Source organism: Heterodontus francisci, chromosome 8 (assembly GCF_036365525.1).
Source record: "Heterodontus francisci isolate sHetFra1 chromosome 8, sHetFra1.hap1, whole genome shotgun sequence".
NCBI classification, from domain to species: domain Eukaryota; kingdom Metazoa; phylum Chordata; class Chondrichthyes; order Heterodontiformes; family Heterodontidae; genus Heterodontus; species Heterodontus francisci.
In genome coordinates this window covers 80,567,369-80,588,511 of record NC_090378.1, presented here as the reverse complement: position 1 = coordinate 80,588,511, position 21,143 = coordinate 80,567,369, and the positions used below count along the sequence as shown (strand labels likewise).

The window sequence follows — 21,143 nt, the reverse complement described above, 5'->3', positions numbered from 1 at the left end:
ATAAACCAATCAAACATAAATTAATCAACAACCTCCCACCTGAAGTGGTAGTAAATGTCACTATTGTGATGGAATCCATAGTTTGGGGACCATTGGAGGGCATGTGTGAACTGTTGTCTGAACAGATAACTTGTTGAATATTCTGTTAGATGCACTGACCCTGGTTGCAAAGCTTGTTTTCTTTTTTCTGAGATGGACCCTTACCGAAAAAGAAATTAAAACTGAAACTGAAACAGAAACTACAACTAAAACTTCAGGTTTCTGGGGAAACAGAAACTGGTTGAAACCAGATTAAAAGGGCACAGAGCCATCCAATCTCAGATCATTCAGGATTGGAGTGCTGGCAAGCTGAAGAACATGAAAGCTGGATCCAGGAGCTGGATATAGGTAATACAAGTTGCTGCAGCTGTTTTCTGTTCCTTAAAGTAACTGATTAACCAGACCTGGCCATACACTGCATAGGGTTTTCACTAAGTGCTCGGATGAAGGTAATACTGGTGGATCCATGCCATCAATACTGTCTTGAGCAGAGCTGAGGAGGTTCTGGAGATGTTCACTGTTTTGGGTGAAGATCATACCCCTGGAGTTCGGGTTGAAGGGGAACTGCTGTCTGATGAAAATTGGTGCTACATCTTTGAAGAAAGGAGCTGGAGATCTACCTGAGGAAGTTCAGAACTTTGAAGAACTTTGTGGCTGTAATTGGTGTCATATATACTGAGTGGACTGTGCAGTAAATCCATGAGATCTATCTTTATTGTATCTGATAATTAATGTGCAATTTGTAATATATATATTGACTGTGATCTGTCTGTTAATTCATGTTTAACTTATATTGATTTTGGTTTGATTGTTAAAAGTAAAAGTTAAAAAAATGAAATCTTGTTCATTTCTTTTTTTATGGGGGTTGTTTGGTAAATTAGGTTGTTTTGGTTTGTTGATCTCCACGGGGATCATAGCACTTTGCACACAAGCAACTTAGACCGCAAATTGATAAGGTGTTGATAAGGTGAAGGGAAGTGTTTGGGAGAAGAGGAAAATGATTGGGAGGGAGGGTGCGATTAGGAAGTTGGGGAAGTGATTTGGAGGGTTGTGAGATCGGGAAGACCTCAAGCGAGAGCTGGCCACAGTCTTAAGCACTGCAGTGGTGCAGGAAGGAATAGTCTTGTGCCTCTTCCACATTCAGATATGTATTTTCAACAAATTTACCTTTTTGGTAAATGTCTGCTTAAAACTGACTGGCTTTCTAGCTTTTGCCTGTATCTTTTTTTTTCTTCTTGCCCTCTGTTCACAATCAGAATGGACCAGAGACTTTCTAACTCAGTGCACGTGAGTTCATTTGCTGAGGGAGGTCAATGAATTGCTAATTATGTATAGACTATGCAGAGACAGCATAGCTTAAAACATAGCTCATTAGCACTTCATTTTTCTATTCTCTCAGTGCCTTTATATTAAAAAAAACTTGTGAATACATATTGTTTTAAAAACCAAACTTTTAAAAATAACTCCTACCACCACCATCCCCCCCACCCCGCCCCCATCCACCAAATATATTCTATGAAAACATGGTTAAAAAAAAACTTACCTAAATAGCATAATGCTCGTTTCGATCTTTTTAGACAGGGATCATTATTCCACATTCCCGCATCGCTCGCTCTCTTTATATAAATTTCTACACAATCTTCTTCTCCATCAGTTGGTTCACCTGTAGCCCAGTTTTCTGCTTCTTTATCCAATGATTTGTTAGTTCCAACCCAGGTCCAAACATTATGAATCTTTCTTATTCCAATCCAGTAGTAAGTTTTACTTTTTGGTAATCTATTATTCAGGTAATTAATTTCGTCATGGTTCTGAATTGCAACCAGGTCAGTGAAGAACTCTTGGCAATAGTTTCTGGCAGCTGGCCAAGTCATCTCTTCTGTTGAATAGTTATAGTTCCAGCTATGGACTCCTTCCCAAATTGGTAGTTCTGTGAAGACAATAAACTTTCTTGTAATAAAAACAGAAAAGTGCTACAAGTACAAAGAGATTCACCAGCATCTGTAAAGTGAAAAGATAGGTTAATGTTTTAATTGTAAGGACCCCCTTTAGAATTAAAAGCTGAAAGGGAATTGTTGGACAATCTCTCAGTTTCAGGGTCCCTTCCTCAGAACTGAAAACTGACAGATTGTCCAAGAGGAACATTTCCAACATGTTCCGTTTTCATTTTAGATTTCCAGCAATTGCAGTTTTGAAAACTTCTATTGTTCATGAATTAAATATAACACAAGCTAATTTCAAACCTAATAATTGTGCTTAACATAACTTCACTTTAAACTTCAACACTTCTGAGTTATTGAGACTTGTTTAAAATTGGATCCAATTCATGTCCATGTTGAACTGACACCATTGTCTGACCAAACCCTCAGCCAATCTCTCTGACTCTCACCCAATAGTCTAGCCTGACACCTCTGTCATTTCCTCTGCTTCTCTGTAGAGTTTCCCTGAAGTCTGAGCAAGTCAAGGAAAAGAAAATCAGTACAATACAGATTCCAAGTGGCCAGGGTCAATTCTGTAATTTGAAAAATATAGTAAAACTGCAGTTATTGCAGTTTCTTTCTTTTCCTAGAGTGGGGAGGGCAGAATGTTAAAGGTTAGCTTGAGCAGAGAAGCTGGATTGGGGTCAGGCAGAGGAGCTAAGTGATAACTGTATCAGGGTTAAAAAAATTGGGATGCATGAGGCAGAGAAGCAAGTCCTGAGTCAGAGCCAGGATCAATGAAAGAGGCAGAGTGTGGGCCAAGCTGGACAAAAAGGCTGTGAGAACTGAGCCTGCATGTGGCTATCTTCACTGCTTTGGTTCAGTTAGATGCATGTTACATCTCTACATCTCTGACAAACCTTTTTGAGGATGTTACTTGTAGCAGAGATAAAGGAGAACCAGCAGATGTGGTGTATTGGATTTTCAGAAGGCTTTTAATAAGTTCCCACTCAGGAGGTTAGCAAACAAAATTAAAGTGTATGGGATTGGGGGTAATATATTGGTATGGATGGAGAATTAATTAACAGACCGAAAGCAGAGAGTGGGAATAAATGGGTCATTCTCAGGATGGCAGGCTGTGACTAGTGGGGTACCGCAAGGACCTGTGCTGCGGCCACAGCTGTTCACAATCTATATAAGTGATTTGGATGTGGGGAATAATTGTAATATTTCCAAATTTGCTGATGACACAAAACTAGGTGGGAATGTAAGTTGTGAGGAAGATGCATGGTGAATGGGCATGAGCATGGCAGATGGAATATAATGTGAATAAATGTGAAGTTATCCACTTTGGTAGAAAAAACAAAAAATATTTCTTAAACGGTGAGAGGTTGGGAAGTGTTGGTGTCCAAAGGGACCTGGGTGTCCTTGTTCATGAGTCATGCAGGTGCAACAATCAATTAGGAAGGCAAATGGTATGTTGGTCTTCAGTGTAAGGGGATTTGAGTCCAGAAGTAAAGAAGTCTTGCTGCAATTGTATAAAGCCTTGGTGAGACTGCACCTGGAGTATTGGGTACAGTTTTTGTATTCTTATCTTGCCATCGAGGGAGTGCAACGGAGGTTCACCAGACTAATCCCTGGGATGGCAGGATTGTCTTATGAAGAGAGAGTGACAAAACTGGATCTGTATTCGCTAGAGTTTCCCCTGGCTGGTGAATTTGGAACCAGGGAACATAGTCTCAGAATAAGGGGTAGGCCATTTATGATTGAAATGAGGAATTTTTTCAATCAGAGGATAGTGAATCTTTGGAATTCTCTACACCAGAGGGCATGGAAGCTCAATCATTGAGCATGTTCAAGACAGAAATCGATAGATTTCTGGAGACTAATGACATCAAAGGATATGGGGATAGCATGGGAAAGTGGCATGGAAGTCGATGATCAGCCATGATCTAATTGAATGGTGGAGCAGGTTCGACAGGCTGAATGGCCTCCTCCTGGTCCTATGTTCCTAATTTTTTCCAGTTCTGATGAAAGGTCATGGACCTGAAACAATATCCCTGTTTCACTCTCCACAGATGCTACATGACCTTGCATCAATTTCTGTTTTTATTTCAGATTTCCACTGCATCTGCAGCATTTTGCTTCTGTCAAAAAGCAATTAGATGCACTTACACAGAGGTAAGGGGTTGCAGGATGTGGTAAGATGAAAAGGTTGGTAAGATGAGAAGGTGGGTAAGGTGAAGCTGATCTTAACCAAAGGGTCTTTTGTTGATGTTTACAGGCTTTTTCCTGTTCCTAAAGCATGATGTGTTCTTATACCAGCAATAAAATCTTTACGGACAAGCAGAAGAAAACCTTACCGCAGAACAGAACTAAAAGCCAAAAGTGAGCAACACCCTTCTGAATCTGATGATGCTTTTGTCGAGCACGGATTTCCACACAAACACCCTGTTGAAAGAAAACCAAGAATTATATTATATTCTTCCATGTAATGAATATGTACAATGTAAATATAAAATTACAGAATGTATACACATTGAATATGTGCATGTAGTTTCAGCCATTTCAAGCCTTCAAGTAATTTTTAAAAATTATTTTTAAAATTTCAACATTTGTGCAATTTTTAATGACTGTCCCACTGTCCATGTCATGATTATGCACCATCCTCCACCATTCCCCTCTCTCTTTTTCACAGAATCAGAGTTTGTACACAGAAGGGTGTCAGCCCATCGTGTTCGTACTGGCAATCCAAAACTGATCAGTTTGCCCCATGCTCCCCGATCCACTTTATAGAGTCATAGAGTCATACTTTATTTTCCTTAGCTTTCAGTATTTATTCAATTTTTCCTTAAAAAGATGCAATGGAGTCTGCCTATGCTATAAAATGGGTGAACATTTCCCCCTCCTGCACCGAACCACGAGTTTTTACCGTTTGTTGACCCAATTCCCTTTGAATGCATCCACTGAGTTAATATTTACAAGGTGCTTATCTACTGCATGAATCTAATAATTTCAAATTGAGGTTTGTGATGTTGCTAATATGTCAATGTCTTTGTATATAATTCCTTTGTTCACTATCTTTACAGACTTTAACCCATTTATGTTAAATAAAATTTCATACCAAAGTCCGGATGGTATGTTGTCTCCCGGGTGCCAGGGTCAGGGATGTCTCGGATCGAGTCGACAGGATTCTTAAGGGGGAGGGGGAGCAGCCAGAAGTCGTGGTACATATCGGTACCAATGACATAGCTAGGAAAAGGGATGAGGACCTGAAAAGCTAATATAGGGAGTTAGATTGGAAGCTGAAAGGCAGGACGAGCAGAGTAGTATTCTCAGGATTGTTACCTGTGTCACGTGCTAGTGAGGCTAGAAACAGGGAGCGAGTGCAGCTGAACACGTGGCTACAGAACTGGTGCAGGAGGGAGGGATTCAGATATGTAGATCATTGGGATACCTTCTGGGGAAGGTGGGACCTGTACAAGAAGGACGGGTTGCATCTGAACTGGAGGGGCACCAATATCCTGGGCGGGAGGTTTGCTAGAGCTCTTCGGGAGGGTTTAAACTGGTTTGGCAGGGGGTTGGGAACCGGAGCTATGGATCAGTGGATGGGGTAGCTGTTGAACAGGCAGATACCAAGTGCAGAGAGTCTGTGAGGAAGGTTAGACAGTTGTCAGGGCAAAGCTGCAGCCAGTATGATGGGTTGAAGTGTGTCTATTTTAACGCAAGAAGTGTCAGGAATAAGGGTGATGAACTTAGAGCATGGATCAGTACTTGGAGCTACGATGTTGTGGCCATTACGGAGACGTGGATATCACAGGGGCAGGAATGGATGTTGGATGTTCCGGGGTTTAGATGTTTCAAAAGGAATAGGGAGGGAGGTAAAAGAGGTGGGGGAGTGGCATTGCTAATCAGGGATAGTATCACAGCTGCAGAAAGGGAGGTCGTCGAGGAGGGTTTGTCTACTGAGTCATTATGGGTGGAAGTCAGAAACAGGAAAGGAGCAGTCACTTTATTGGGAGTTTTCTATAGACCCCCCAATAGCAACAGAGACATGGAGGAACAGATTGGGAGGCAGATTTTGGAAAGGTGCAGAAGTAACAGGGTTGTTGTCATGGGTGACTTCAACTTCCCTAATATTGATTGGAACATCCTTAGTGCAAATAGTTTGGATGGAGCAGTTTTGTCAGGTGTGTCCAGGAAGGTTTCCTGACTCAATATGTAGATAGGCCAACGAGAGGGGAGGCTATGTTGGATTTGGTGCTTGGCAACGAACCAGGCCAGGTGGCAGATCTATCGGTGGGAGAGCATTTCGGTGATAGTGATCACAACTCCCTGACCTTTACTATAGTCATGGAGAGGGACAGGAGCAGACGGGATGGGAAAATATTTAATTGGGGGAGGGGGAATTACAATGCTATTAGGCAGGAACTGGGGAGCATAAATTGGAAACAGATGTTCTCAGGGAAATGCACGACAGAAATGTGGAGGTTGTTTAGGGAGCACTTGCTGCGACTGCTGGATAGGTTTGCCCCGATGAGGCAGGGAAGGAATGGTAGGGTGAAGGAACCTTGGATGACAAGAGATGTGGAACAGCTAGTCAAGAGGAAGAAGGAAGCTTACTTAAGGTTGAGGAAGCAAGGATCAGACAGGGCTCTAGAGGGTTACAAGGTAGCCAGGAAGGAACTGAAGAATGGACTTAGGAGAGCTAGAAGGGGACATGAAAAAGTCTTGGTGGGCAGGATTAAGGAAAATCCCAAGGCGTTCTACACTTATGTGAGGAACAAGAGGATGGCCAGAGTGAGGGTAGGGTCAATCAGGGATAGTGGAGGGAACTTGTGCCTGGAGTCGGAGGAGGTAGGGGAGGTCCTAAATGAATACTTTGCTTCAGTATTCACGAGTGAGAGGGACCTGGTCGTTTGTGAGGACAGCGTGGAACAGGCTGATATGCTCAAACAGGTTGAGGTTAAGAGGGAAGATGTGCTGGAAATTTTGAATGATATGAGGACAGATAAGTCCCCGGGGCCAGACGGGATATACCCAAGGATATTACAGGAAGCGAGGGAAGAGAGCCGATGACACGAAGGTTGCTGGAGTTGTGGATAGTGTGGAAGGCTGTTGTAGGTTGCAATGGGACATTGACAGGATGCAGAGCTGGGCTGAGAAGTGGCAGATGGAGTTCAACCTGGAAAAGTGTGAAGTGATTCATTTTGGAAGGTCGAATTTGAATGCGGAATACAGGCTTAAAGACAGGTTTCTTGGTAGTGTGGAGGAACAGAGGTATCTTGGGGTCCATGTCCATAGATCGCTCAAAGTTGCCACCCAAGTTGATAGGATTGTTAAGAAGGCGTATGGTGTGTTGGCTTTCATTAACAGGGGGATTGAGTTTAAGAGCCGCGAGGTTATGCTGCAGCTCTATAAGGCCCTGGGTCGACCACACTTGGAATATTGTGTTCAGTTCTGGTCGCCTCATTATAGGAAGGATGTGGAAGCTTTAGAGAGGGTGCAGAGGAGATTTACCAGGATGCTGCCTGGACTGGAGGGCATGTCCTACGAAGAAAGATTGAGGGAGCTAGGGCTTTTCTCATTGGAGCGAAGAAGGATGAGAGGTGACTTGATAGAGGTGTACAAGATGATGAGAGACATAGATAGAGTGGATAGCCAGAGACTTTTTCCCAGGGTGGAAAGGGCTATCACCAGGGGGCATAATTTTAAGGTGATTGGAGGAAGGTTTCGGGGAGATGTCAGAGGTAGGTTCTTTGCACAGAGAGTGGTGGGTGCGTGGAATGCACTGCCAGCTGTGGTAGTAGAAGCAGATACATTAGGGGCATTTAAGGGACTCATGGATGATAATAGAATGAAGGGTAGGTAGTTAGTTTGATCTTAGAGTAGGTTAAAGGTTCGGCACAACATCGTGGGCCGAAGGGCCTGTACTGTGCTGTACTGTTCTATGTTCTATGTTCTATGTTCTTAATGCATTCATTAATATTTACAGAACAATTTCAACTCATAGCTATAAAGAAATTAATTTTATAGTGATGTTAACATGGCGTCAGGTTATATAATGTCCTCTGGTGATTCTATCCTAATTATGTACAACATAGCACTCTATGGGCTGGATTTTACAAAGGTGAGGGAAGCCCAATGCCAGGCTAGAAAGGCGAGGGGAATCCTGCCTCAACCGTTCTGAGGGATGCCACAGCCTCATTTAACAGCAATCAGGCAGTTAACTGAGTGGTGGCGACTCCTGGTGCTGCAGTAGGCCTGGGATCAGGAGCAGCCATGGAGTCTTGGACTGCAGGTAATTGGCAGCGGGCTCACTGGGGCCAGCCAGGCAGGGATTGCGGGGTGGGGGATGCGTGGTGGGGTGGGGGGGGGAGGTTGTTGAAGGCATGGGGGTGTGTGTTGGTGCATGGGTGGCCTTTGCTCCTGGGGACCCTCTGTGAGCCCTCCTTGGGCTACAGATTGCCCAAGCAGGAGGGCCCACCCCACCCCCACAGGGAGGCCGCTTGGTTTTATTGGGCAACCACCCCATGTAGTGGGTCTCCCACCAACTGCAGCAGCATGTAAAGGCCCTTAAGTAGCCATTAACGGGCCACTGAAGGGCCTCCTTGGCCATCCCTGCCCCTGACAAAATGCAATGGCATTTGGGAAGGTGACGGGCACTCCACCCCCCGCCTTCCCTCACGGTTTTATGTACCCCACACCACCCTGCCTGTCCCGAGAGGGCTAATAAAATTCAGCCCTATTTGTGTGTCAGCTGTGGCTCAGTTGGCTCACCCCTGAGTCACAATGTTTTCAGTGCAAGTCCCACTTCAGGGCTTGAGCACAAAAATCAAGGCTGACACTCCAGTGCTGAACTGAAGGAATGCTGCACTGTTGGAGGTGCCATCTTTTGGATGAGATATTAAACTGAGGCCCCATCTGTTTGCTTGGGAGGATATAAAAGATCCCATGGTACTATTTTAAGGAAGTGTAGGGGAGGTTTCCTGTTATTCTGGCCAATATTTATCCCTCAGTCAACATCACGAAAACAGATTATCTGGTCATTATCACATTGTTGTTTGTGGGAGCTTTTTGTGCATCAATTAGCTTCCATGTTTCCTACATTACAACAGTAACTAGTCTTCAAAAACTACGTTATTGGCTGTAAAGCACTTTGAAACATCTGGTGGTTGCAAAAAGCACAATATAAATGCCAGCCTTTTTTTTTTACTTATACATTCCGTTCATTTAATTTCAAAAACATGATTCTCCTTGAATTATAGTTGCACCCCTCACCGCCCCCACTGCCAAAGCTTTGTTTTAATGTGCATTGATTTTGTTTTCTTGCCCTGTCTGGATGATCTAAAACCTGGAACTATTCTTGTATTCTTTGAATCGTCTGCCATTTTTTTGTAAGTATAAGAATCACTTTGGATGCTTTGCATATGAAAGTTCATAAATGGTTTATTACCAATGTCATGGTTTGAGTTTATATTTAATGTTTGATTGGATAACCTTTCCAACTGCTGCCCTAACACCATGAAAATAATTAACAAACTACCACATAACTATTTTTTCCTGATTCACTTTATGTAATTACATACCCCTCCTTTTCTAAAGTATTACAAAATATTCACAGCACAGAAACAGGCCATAGTGCCCAACAGGTCACGCTTGTGTTTTTGCTCCACAAGAGCCTCCTCTCACCCTTTCTCATCTAATCTCATCAACATACCTTTCTATTCCTTTTTTCCTCATGTGCTTATCTATCTTTCCCTCAAGTACGTCTACGCTATTTGCCTCAACTACTCCTTGTGGTCGTGAGTTCTGGGCAAAGAAGTTTCTCTTGAATTTTCTCTTGGATTTATTTGCGATGATCTTATGTTTATGGCCTCTAGTTTTGGTCTCGTCTATAAATTGAAACATTAGGCTGAATTGTTCGCTTTCGGCAACGGGCTTCAAAAGCGGCGGAGCGCATGAACGTGACGTACTCCGCAGAGCCACCACAATATTTCGTGCGACGGCTCATTTACATGGACGGGCAGACTGCCCCCCGTCCCCGATGACATGGAGGGGGTGGGTGCTCTGTCCCCGGCAATGGCGTCCGCAACACTGTGCAGACACCGGCGCCATTTTTAATGAACTTCAAGCCCTTCCATTTAACTTACATTTTTAAGGGAACAGTCATTAAAAATTTCATTTGAAAAATTTTAGAAATGATTCAAGCCCCTCTCCCACCCCCCAATGACTGAACACTTTAATGAATAGCCCTCTTCCACCACCCCCCCCAAAAAACTTACCTTGCTATCCTGACCTTCCCCTGCCCACCACCCCCCCCCCAAATCTTATTCCCACCATCCCCTCCACTAATCGCAATGGTTTTCCCTGCTCCCCCTCCCCACCCCGCCCTGAAAACTTACTTCCCATCCACCCCCCCACCAGTGTCCCGCATCGCATTTCTGGTCGGAGATCCGAAGGCGCGGGAGTCCCGGCAACCGGCCGGAATATGGCAGCAGGATGGCCAACGGGAGCAGGTAGGTAATTAATTCATTAACACATTTAAATCCTACTCTCATCGCCGAGCGGTGAGGGGGCTGCCACGAGGCCTCACTGCCGATGGTAATATGGGGCGGGTCATCCCCGGCATTGAGGTCCATGGCGGGCCTCTCCCGGAGGCATTTTCCAGGCCCCCCGCCATGATCCCTGACGTCAGGGGGATGGTAAAATCTCTCTGTCTACTCTATCAATCCCTTTCATAATCTTGAAGACCTCTGTCAGGTCATCCCTCAGTCTTCCCTTTTCTAGAGAAAAGGGCCCTAGCCTGTTCAATCTTCCCTGATAGGTACAATCTTTCAATTCTGCATCATTCTTGCAAACCATTTTTGCACCGACTCCATGTCTGCATATTCTTTTTAATATGGAGATCAGACTGTTTACAATACTCCAAATGTGGTCTCACAAAGGTTCTATACAAGTTTAACATAACCTCTCTGCTTTTCAATTCCACTCCTCTATTAACCATGTAACTATGCTTATTATTTTTGATATCAGTGTGTATTACCTCACATTTCCTAATTTTAAATGCCATCTGTTCAGTTGTTATCTCACTCTCTAACATCTGTTCTGCTAATACAACTTAGTATGATCTGTAGGTGGCTCTGTATGAGCCACTTCCCCCACCAAAAATCAATTATAAATACGAACCAATATCACTTTAAAAAACTATCTGGTCATTATTGCATTACTGTTTGTGGAGCATGCTGTGTGGAAATTGGCTGCTGCGTTTACTACATTACAACAGTGACTACACTTTAAAAACTACTTCATCGGCTGTAAAGCACTTTGGGACATCCTGCGGTCGTGAAAAGTGCTGCATAAATTCAGGTCTTTCTTTTCACAGGGGTCTCAGGACTGATATTCACTGATCACAGCAATTAGAAATAAGACTACCCTTCCTGATTACTATCCTTTATTGCTCAATTTTCAGTCAACTTACGATCCAATTTTTATGTAGCCTAGGGAGTGTGAGTTTCAATTTGCGTCTTTAAAGCAGACTGCATGTCACATTATAGAATAATAGTTCATACACCAGTGACAGTGCAGTATCGACTAACTTATGGTTGTCTTGTCATATCAATGGTGTTGGCACTTTTGCTTTAACTGTTGACTTCTTTTGTCTTATTACCCTCTTTATTTCCAGGCAAATCTGTCTAATTTCTTTCTTCCAGTATTTTCTATGCTGAACCACAATAAGCCAGCAAACAAGTACAACTGTATAACCTCTCTTTAATTCATCCTGCCCACTTCCAGCTCCCTTTCTAAGAGCAGTAACCACGGTTCATGAACTAGCAGTAATTCTGTGAGATGACCCAATATTGATATGCAACACTTTTGTGAAAATAGTGCCTGCTGTAGCTTAACAAATTTTAACTAGGTTTCAACCAAACACAATGTTTACAACTATCTATTTTTCCTTATACAGCATTACTATTCATGATGAAACTAGCCTTTTTGACAGTTCACAGACTGGTTGGACCAAATGCACGTTTCCTTGTTGTAATTTTTAGGTATTTTATTTCTCTAAAGTATTTAATTTTTCTGATTTCTTTCAGTTTCTGCTGTTTTTTCAGGATCTTTAAATAAAGTTCCACTAAAATAGAATAAAATTACCGTAACCTACCATTTCAGGAATATTCTTATTTTGGCGCTCCCTTTTTCACGCCAGTTTTATCCTCACCAATCTTTTGCTTTATTTATGAAGCTTTTCTTTCTTCTGTCAGTAGCAGGAACTCATTTCAGAACTGTGCCTATTTACAAAGCAAATGCCTCAGCCCAGGCCACACCTGTGTATCCACCCCTTACTCTTTATTCACTGATCAACATGCTTCCTGCAATGCTTGCCAAAAAAACTTTGTGAAAAATGAAACCCACAGAAACATCTATCCAAGTGCCTCTATAAGTATTGAACAATCCAGGCTCACCTTTATGTAATGGAAAGACAAGCAGTCTTCACTCACCTCACCCATCCACTTACGCACAATATGTCCTTGGAAAAAGGGCATCTTCTTCGTAAATTGATGAGATTATATACATATATTGAATCAGAAGGGATGTGTGTCAGTTAGCTCTGTCTAATTAAAAATAGGATTGAACAAGGATCAATTCTAGATTTTAAAAAAATTGTTGATTGATCAAAAAATACATTAATGATTTTGTTAAAAGCTGTTGTGAATGTTAGAAGAGAGGACCACTGTGAAACTATGAATGGAATTTTCCAAGTGTTTGTAATTTTTTTCACACAATTGGAAAAGAGGAGACTTGGCTTTAATGTTCTTTTAGCTGGCATTACATATAATGATTTATTTCAACAATTAAACACTTGATAATGGTAGAGAAAATCTGCCAAAGAAGTGGGCGGTCATTCTAATCATTGTAAGTAACATGGGATATTGCAACATGATTAACTCTTATACCACCTGCCCTAGTTATACTTGAACAAAGTTTTAATGCAGCTGACAGATATAGACCACGCATTTCGTGTATGTGTCTTCCACAACAGACTGACCATCCTATTACAGAATAACTGTTCATAACACGACTGATGCATTATCAAGAAATTCAGATTCTAGCAACTGGTTTTTGTTTCATGTCCAATCAAATTATTTAAATTATGGAGCATTCCTATATTGCTCTCACTGTAAGCTGTTTCCTCAGATTATTCACCAATCTACAGCCAAAGTTATGGTGGGAGATTGGGGATCCCCAGCAGAACTTTTATGCCGAGATTAGCATTAGCATTTGGAACAGGGCTGTCCAACATATGACCTGTGGAACAGAATCTTGCCCGCCAAAGGCTTCCATTCACCCCGTGGATGTATTTCAGAGATAAGAAATTTTCCATTGACTTCTTCTTTTAGACTGGCTTTTTAAAACATTGTGCTGTCAGATTTATTGCTGAAAGCTACTAACATCGGGAACAGCGGTTTCTGAACTTCGGACAGATTCGGGGTTTTCCGGCAGGTTTTTAAAAAAATATTCAGAACCCACCAGAGTTACAAAAAAGCTGTTCCTGCTTCAAGCTGTGAAACTGACAGCGCAATTTTTAAAAAAAACTGACAACAACAAAACTGCTGTGCTGAGCGCTCCCATTCCTTACAACTGTCAGAGAGTGTGGGGCTAGGAAACAGAGACAGAGAGAGAAGGCAGGGGGGGTTGCAGACAGAGAGTTAAGGAGAGGGGCAGGACAGACACCGGGGGGGTGGGGGAGGGAGAGAGGGAGTGGGAGAGAGAGGAGGGGACAGACAGAGAGGGAGGGAGAGAGGGAGGGGGAGGGGGAGGGACAGACAGGGAGGGAGGGGGGGGGCAAGACTGACTGGGTGGGGGCACAGACAGACGGGGAGTGAGCATGGGGGGTGGACAGAGAGAGAGGGAGGGAGGGACGAAGGGGTGGACAGACAGACGGGGAGGGAGGGAGAGGTAGGTGGGGACAGACAGACAGAGGGAGAGAGGAGTGTGGTGGACAGACAGAGTGAGAGGGAGGGAGTGGGGGGGACAGACAAAGGGAGAGAGAGAGGGAGGGGGACAGACAGACAAAGAGAGAGAGTACAGAGAGGGGGGAAAGACAGAGAAAGGGAGGGATGGTGGGGGGAGGACAGACAGACAGGCAGAGGGGCGAGAGGGGGGACAGACAGAGGGGAAAGGGGGGGGGAAACAGACAAACAGAGGGACGGAGGAGGGGACAGACAGACATGCAGAGGGGGGGGGACAGACACAGAGAGGGGGAGTGAGGGAGAGCATGGGGACAGACAGACAGAGAGAGAGCGGGGGACAGACAGACAGACAGAGAGAGGGCAAGAGATGGGAAGGGAGGGGACAGACAGCCAGAGGGATGGGGGACAGACAGACAGAGAGTGAGAGGGGGAGGAGGGGGGGGGGTGGATAGACAGACAGAGAGAGAGGGGGGGGAGGAGGGTACAGGATGGGACAGAGACAGAGAGAGAGAGAGAGGGAGGGAGGGGGGTAGACAGAGAGGGAGAGGGGTAGGGAGAGAATGGGAGGGGGACAGAGAGAGAGATGGGAGTGGGAGGGAGGTTGGGAGACAAAGTGGGGGGGACAGAGAGAGAGGGAGGGAGGGTGGGGGAGACAGACAGAGAGAGGCAGGGAGCGAGGGGGACAGACAGAGAGGTAGGGGGACAGACAGAGATAGGGGGGAAGGAGAGGGGGAAACAGACAGACAGAGAGAGGGGCAGACAGACAGTGGGAGGGGAGAGAGAGGGGAGGGGACAGACAGACAGGGAGAGAGGTGGGGGACAATGGGAGTGGGGGGCAGATAGACAGAGAGGGAGAGGGGGGAGACAGACAGATAGTGACAGAGAGGGGAGGGAAGGAAGGGGGGACAGACAGACAGATAGAGAGAGGGGGGACAGAGACAGAGAGAGAGAGAGAGAGAGACGGGTGGGAGACAGAGAGAGAGAGACAGGGAGGGGGGAGGGAACAAAGAAAGAGAGAGAGACAGTGGGGACAGAGACAGAGGCGGGGAAGGGACATAGACAGAGAGAGAGAGGGGGGAGGGGATAGAGAGAGCAAGATAGGGGGACAGAGAAGGGGGTGCAGACAGAGAGACAGAGAGAGGAGGGACAGACAGAGAGACAGAAAGACAGAAAGACAGAGAGGGGGGACAGAGACAGACAGAGAGAGAGAAAGGGAGGGGGGACAGAGACAGAGGGGGGACAGAGAGAGAGGGAGAGAGGGGAACAGAAAGGGGGAGCGAGGGGGACAGAGAGAGAGTGGGGGGACAGAGAGAGACAGAGAGATGGACAGAGAGAGAGAGAAGAGAGAGAGAGAGGGGACAGAGAGAGAGGGGGAAAGCGAGAGAGAGAGATGGGGGTGGGGAACAGAGAGAGTGAGAGTGAGAGATGGGGAGGACACAGAGAGAGAGAGAGATGGGGGACAGAGAGAGAGATGGGGGGAGGGGGGACAGAGAGAGGTGGGGGAGGGGGGACAGCGAGAGGTGGGGGACAGAGCGAGAGAGAGGGGACAGAGAGAGAGAGAGAGATGGGGGAAAGAGAGAGAGAGTTAGGGGGGAAAGAGTGAGAGATGGGGGGACAGAGAGAGAGATGGGGGACAGAGAGAGAGATGGGGGTAGGGGAGACAGAGAGAGGGGGGGTGACAGAGAGAGAGAGAAGGGACAGAGAGAGAGAGAGAGAGAGAGAGAGAGATGGGGGAAAGAGAGAGAGAGTTGGGGGGGACAGAGTGAGAGATGGGGGGACAGAGAGAGAGAGAGAGATGGGGGGACAGAGACAGAGGGAGAAAGAGAGAGAGAGGGAGGGACAGGGAGAGAAGGGGGACAGAGCGACCGAGAGATAGAGAGGGGGGACAGAGAGAGAGAGAGAGAGAGGGGGGGAGGGGGGTCAGAGACAGACAGAGAGAGAGAGGAGGGGGGACAGAGACAGAGAAGGGGGGCACAGAGAGAGAGGGAGAAAGGGGAACAGAGAGGGGGAGCGAAGGGGACAAAGAGAGAGAGAGGGGAGACAGGGAGAGAGTGGGGGGAGAGAGAGAGAGGGGACAGAGAGAGAGAGAGAGAGATGGGGAAAGAGAGAGAGAAAGAGATGGGGGGACAGAGAGAGAGAGAGAGTGAGAGATGGGGTGGGGAACAGAGAGTGAGAGTGAGAAATGGGGAGGACAGAGAGAGAGAGAGAGAGATGGCGGAGAGAGAGGTGGGGGAGGGGGGACAGAGAGAGGTGGGGGACAGAGAGAGAGAGAGGGGACAGAGAGAGAGAGAGAGATGGGGGAAAGAGAGAGAGAGTTAGGGGGGACAGAGTGAGAGATGGGGGACAGAGAGAGAGAGATGGGGGACAGAGAGAGATGGGGGTAGGGGGGATAGAGAGAGGGGGGGGTGACACAGAGAGAGAGAGGGGACAGAGAGAGAGAGAGAGATGGGGGAAAGAGAGAGAGAGTTGGGGGGGACAGAGTGAGAGATGGGGGGACAGAGAGAGAGAGAGAGATGGGGGGACAGAGACAGAGGGAGAAAGAGAGAGAGAGGGAGGGACAGGGAGAGAAGGGGGACAGAGCGACCGAGAGATAGAGAGGGGGGACAGAGAGAGAGAGAGGGGGGGAGGGGGGTCAGAGACAGACAGAGAGAGAGAGGAAGGGGGGACAGAGACAGAGAAGGGGGGCACAGAGAGAGAGGGAGAAAGGGGAACAGAGAGGGGGAGCGAAGGGGACAGAGAGAGAGAGGGGAGACAGGGAGAGAGTGGGGGGACAGAGAGAGAGGGGGCAGAGAGAGAGAGGGAGGGGGAGACAGAGAGAGAGCGAAAGAGAGAGAAAGGGGGTTCTGAGAGAGAGGGGAGGGGGACAGAGAGAGAGGGGGGACAGTGAGAGAGAGAGAGGAGGACAGACAGAGAGAGAGGAGGGGGGACAGAGAGTGGAGGGACAGAGAGAGAGAGAGGGGCAACAGAGAGAGGGGGGAGAGAGAGAGAGGGGACAGAGAGAGAGAGAGAGATGGGGAAAGAGAGAGAGAAAGAGATGGGAGGACAGAGAGAGAGAGAGAGAGAGAGAGAGAGTGAGAGATGGGGGGGGGGGACAGAGAGAGAGAGAGTGAGAGATGGGGGGGGGGGGACAGAGAGAGAGAGAGTGAGAGATGGGGGGAACAGGGAGAGAGGGAGAGATGGAGGGACAGAGAGAGAGTTAGGGGGGACAGAGAGAGAGAGAAGAGGAGGGGGACAGAGAGAGAGAGAGAAAGGGGGATGGGGGACAGAGAGAGGGAGAGAGAGAGAGAGATGGGGGGACAATGAGAGAGAGATGGGGGGACAGAGAAAGAGAGAGAGAGAGAGAGAAATGGGGGGACAGAGGGAGAGAGAGAGATGGGGAGAGACAGAGAGTGTGCGATGGGGGGGCAGAGAGAGAGAGAGATTGGGGGGACAGAGAGAGATAGATAGCGGGGACACAGAGAGAGAGAGAGATAGCGGGGACAGAGAGAGAGAGAGAGAGGTGGGGTTCAGAGAGAGGGAGAGAGAGAGAGGGAGGGACAGGGAGAGAGGGGGAACAGTGACCGAGAGATAGAGAGAGAGGGGGAGGGGGGACAGAGGGAGTGAGAGAGAAAGAGAGGGGGAATGGAGAGAGAGAGAGAGAGAGGGGGGTGGGACAGAGAGAAAGAGAGAGGGGAGACAGAGAGACAGAGAAAGAGAGGGTCAGAGGACAGAGAGGGAAGGAGGGGGGGACACAGAGTGCGAGGGACACCAATTGATAGCGATACAAGGTAGTGGGGGTGAACAACAAAGAGAGGGGAAACGCAGGGAGAGACAGACAGAGAGAGAGGGAGAGAGAGTAATCAGGATTACTCCTGACAGAGGAGTCATCTATCCACATTGCGACAACAAGTATGTGGGCAAACATTGACTACTTGTGCAAGCAAAAAAATGCCAGTATTTCACTAAATCAGTGTCCAACATAGTGATGAGAAAGCAAATCAATAAATTAATCTCCTCATTGAAAGCTTTTTCACAAAAATGCACATTTGTTGTTGTTTTGATCAATAGTAAGATAAATTTTTCATGCCTTTATCTTTCTGAAATTGTCTCACTGGCCCCCTATGTAATACAAAAATTGTAATGTGGCCCTCCATGCGAAAAGGTTGGACAACCCTGATTTAGAACAACCTTTTACTTGGGTGATACACTGGTATCATTAGCAATTAAGTGACACGGTGTCATTTAAAACATTGAATAATCAATGCTTCACATTATAGAAGTAAGTAGAAATAAGTAACTTTGGTTTTAAAAACTTGGCTTCTGAGGGGCGAAGATTTCATCTGTTTTTTTTAGTGGAAGTGTAACAATAACAGAAAGTTTTGAATGTTTTCTATGCTCACTATTTTAACATAGTTGTAAATGGATCCTAACAGGATGAACAAGCAACTGGAGGAAATCTTTCCACTTTGTTTCCATCGCATCCTTTATTCATAGTAAGTGCTGAAAACCTAGCTGGTTTCAAGGATGCAGCTATGACAGCAAACTGTTTTATAGCTCCTCCTATAAAGGCCACCAAAACAACACTAATGATGTAGATTCGTTCCAGATACAGAGCTGTAGAACCACCACAGTAGAGGTACTTTCCTGGTTGTTCTTTAGCATTCTGGTTAAAACCTCAGAATTTTTTAGCTAATAATCTGTGAAAGTCTGTTAGGCATACAGGTACAAAGATAGTTTGTGTTTAAAGATGGAGTCACCATCAATAATTTTTTTTTAAAGTTACATTATTTAAAAGATTTATGGATGGTTTTAAAATTCTGTTTTACTGTTGATCTTTTTGAGTATGTTTTATTTGAACTGAGTGCAAGTGAAACACCAGGTGCAGGGGTGGATGTAGTTAGGAGAGGTAGGATACTACCTCAGATGAGGGACTGAACCTAATGGCAGGGGTGAGCAAAATGGGCAAAGATAGTGAAGTTTTTAAAAAAAGAGGCCCTTGAACACAGTGGAAGAATGGTGTCTATGATAAAATGAAAACAGAAAATGCTGGAAATACTCAGCATCTGTGGAGAGAGAAACAGTTAATGTTTCAGGTTGATGACCCTTCGTCAGAACTCTATGACATCTGTGGCACTCTGAGGTAGGTTTCACGTGGCTGCTAGAATTTGCTGTGTGTCCCATCTGAGGTCATTGTCAGATAATGATATGTTAATTTCTGAGGTTAGCTGAAACAATGAGGGACAGAAATCTGATGAATAGACCAGCCTGTAATCACATTAACTATCTGGGATAAGAACATAAGAACATAAGAAATAGCAGCAGAGGTAGGCCATTCAGCCCCTCAAGCCTGCCCCGCAATTCAATGAAATCATGGCTGATCTGCCCCAGACCTCAACTGTTCTTCCGTGCCAGCAACTCATAGCCCTCAACTCCCCACTATTTCAAAAATCTATCTACTTCCTCTTTAAATACTTTCAGTGATCTAGCCTCCACAAATCTCTGCAGTAGAGAATTCCAGACATTACCCTCTGAGAGAAGAAATGTGCTGGAAATTTTGAATGATCTGAGGACAGATAAGTCCCCGGGGCCAGACGGGATATACCCAAGGATATTACGGGAAGCGAGGGAAGAGATTGCTGCGCCTTTGGCGATGATCTTTGCGTCTTCACTGTCCACTGGAGTAGTACTGGATGATTGGAGGGTGGCAAATGTTGTTCCCTTGTTCAAGAAAGGGAATAGGGATAACCCTGGGAATTATAGACCAGTCAGTCTTACGTCGGTAGTGGGCAAATTATTGGAGAGGATTCTGAGAGACAGGATTTATGATTATTTGGAAAAGCATGGTTTGATTAGATTTGATTGTGAGGGGCAGGTCATGCCTCACAAGCCTTATTGAATTCTTTGAAGATGTGACAAAACACATTGATGAAGGAAGAGCAGTAGATGTGGTATATATGGATTTTAGCAAGGCGTTTGATAAGGTTCCCCACGGTAGGCTCATTCAGAAAGTAAGAAGGCATGGGATTCAGGGAAAGTTGGCTGTCTGGATACAAAATTGGCTAGCCCATAGATCTCAGAGGGTGGTAGTAGATGGAAAGTATTCAGCATGGAGCTCGGTGACCAGTGGTGTTCCACAGGGATCTGTTCTGGGACCTCTGCTCTTTGTGATTTTTATAAATGACTTGGATGAGGAAGTGGAAGGCTGGGTTAGCAAGTTTGCCAATGACACGAAGGTTGCTGGAGTTGTGGATAGTGTGGAAGGCTGTTGTAGGTTGCAACGGGACATTGACAGGATGCAGAGCTGGGCTGAGAAGTGGCAGATGGAGTTCAACCTGGAAAAGTGTGAAGTGATTCATTTTGGAAGGTCGAATATGAATGCGGAATACAGGCTTAAAGACAGGATTCTTGGTAGTGTGGAGGAACAGAGGGATCTTGGGGTCCATGTCCATAGATCGCTCAAAGTTGCCACCCAAGTTGATAGGGTTGTTAAGAAGGCGTATGGTGTGTTGGCTTTCATTAACAGGGGGATTGAGTTTAAGAGCCGCGAGGTTATGCTGCAGCTCTATAAGGCCCTGGTTCGACCACACTTGGAATATTGTGTTCAGTTCTGGTCGCTTCATTATAGGAAGGATGTGGAAGCTTTAGAGAGGGTGCAGAGGAGATTTACCAGGATGCTGCCTGGACTGGAGGGCATGTCCTACGAAGAAAGATTGAGGGAGCTAGGGCTTTTCTCATTGGAGCGAAGAAGGATGAGAAGTGACTTGTTCGAGGGGTACAAGATGATGAGAGGCATAGATAGAGTGGATAGTCAGAGACTTTTTCCCAGGGTGGAAATGGCTATCACCAGGGGGCATAATTTTAAGGTGATTGGAGGAAGGTTTCGGGGAGATGTCAGAGGTAGGTTCTTTACACAGAGAGTGGTGGGTGCGTGGAATGCTCTGCCAGCGGTGGTAGTAAAAGCAGATACGTTAGGGGCATTTAAGCGACTCTTGGATAGGTACATGGATGATAGTAGAATGAAGGGTAGGTAGTTAGTTTGATCTTAGAGTAGGTTAAAGGTTCGGCACAACATCGTGGGCCGAAGGGCCTGTACTGTGCTGTACTGTTCTATGTTCTATGTTCTATCTCAGTTTTAAATGAGTGTCCCCTTATTCTGTAACTATGTCCCCTAGTTCGACATTCTCCCACTAGTGGAAACATCTTCTCAACATCTACCCTGTCAAGCCCCTCAGAA

The 21,143-nt window shown here is 45.8% G+C and overlaps 1 protein-coding gene across 3 annotated transcripts in view; it reads right to left on the bottom strand.

The window, feature by feature from the left end:
* Nucleotides 1-12,294, bottom strand: part of LOC137372944 (P-selectin-like) — a 32,587-nt gene extending 20,293 nt beyond the window's left edge. For all 3 annotated transcript variants that reach the window (XM_068037481.1, XM_068037480.1, XM_068037482.1), the window contains exons 1-3: nt 12,121-12,294; nt 4,319-4,406; nt 1,583-1,966 (exon numbers count right to left, since the gene is read on the bottom strand). In XM_068037481.1, the coding sequence (XP_067893582.1) occupies nt 1,583-1,966; nt 4,319-4,406; nt 12,121-12,123 (475 nt within the window). In that variant the 5' untranslated portion in view covers nt 12,124-12,294. The remainder of the gene's footprint in view (nt 1-1,582; nt 1,967-4,318; nt 4,407-12,120) is intronic.
* Between the last annotated feature and the right edge of the window lie 8,849 nt (nt 12,295-21,143).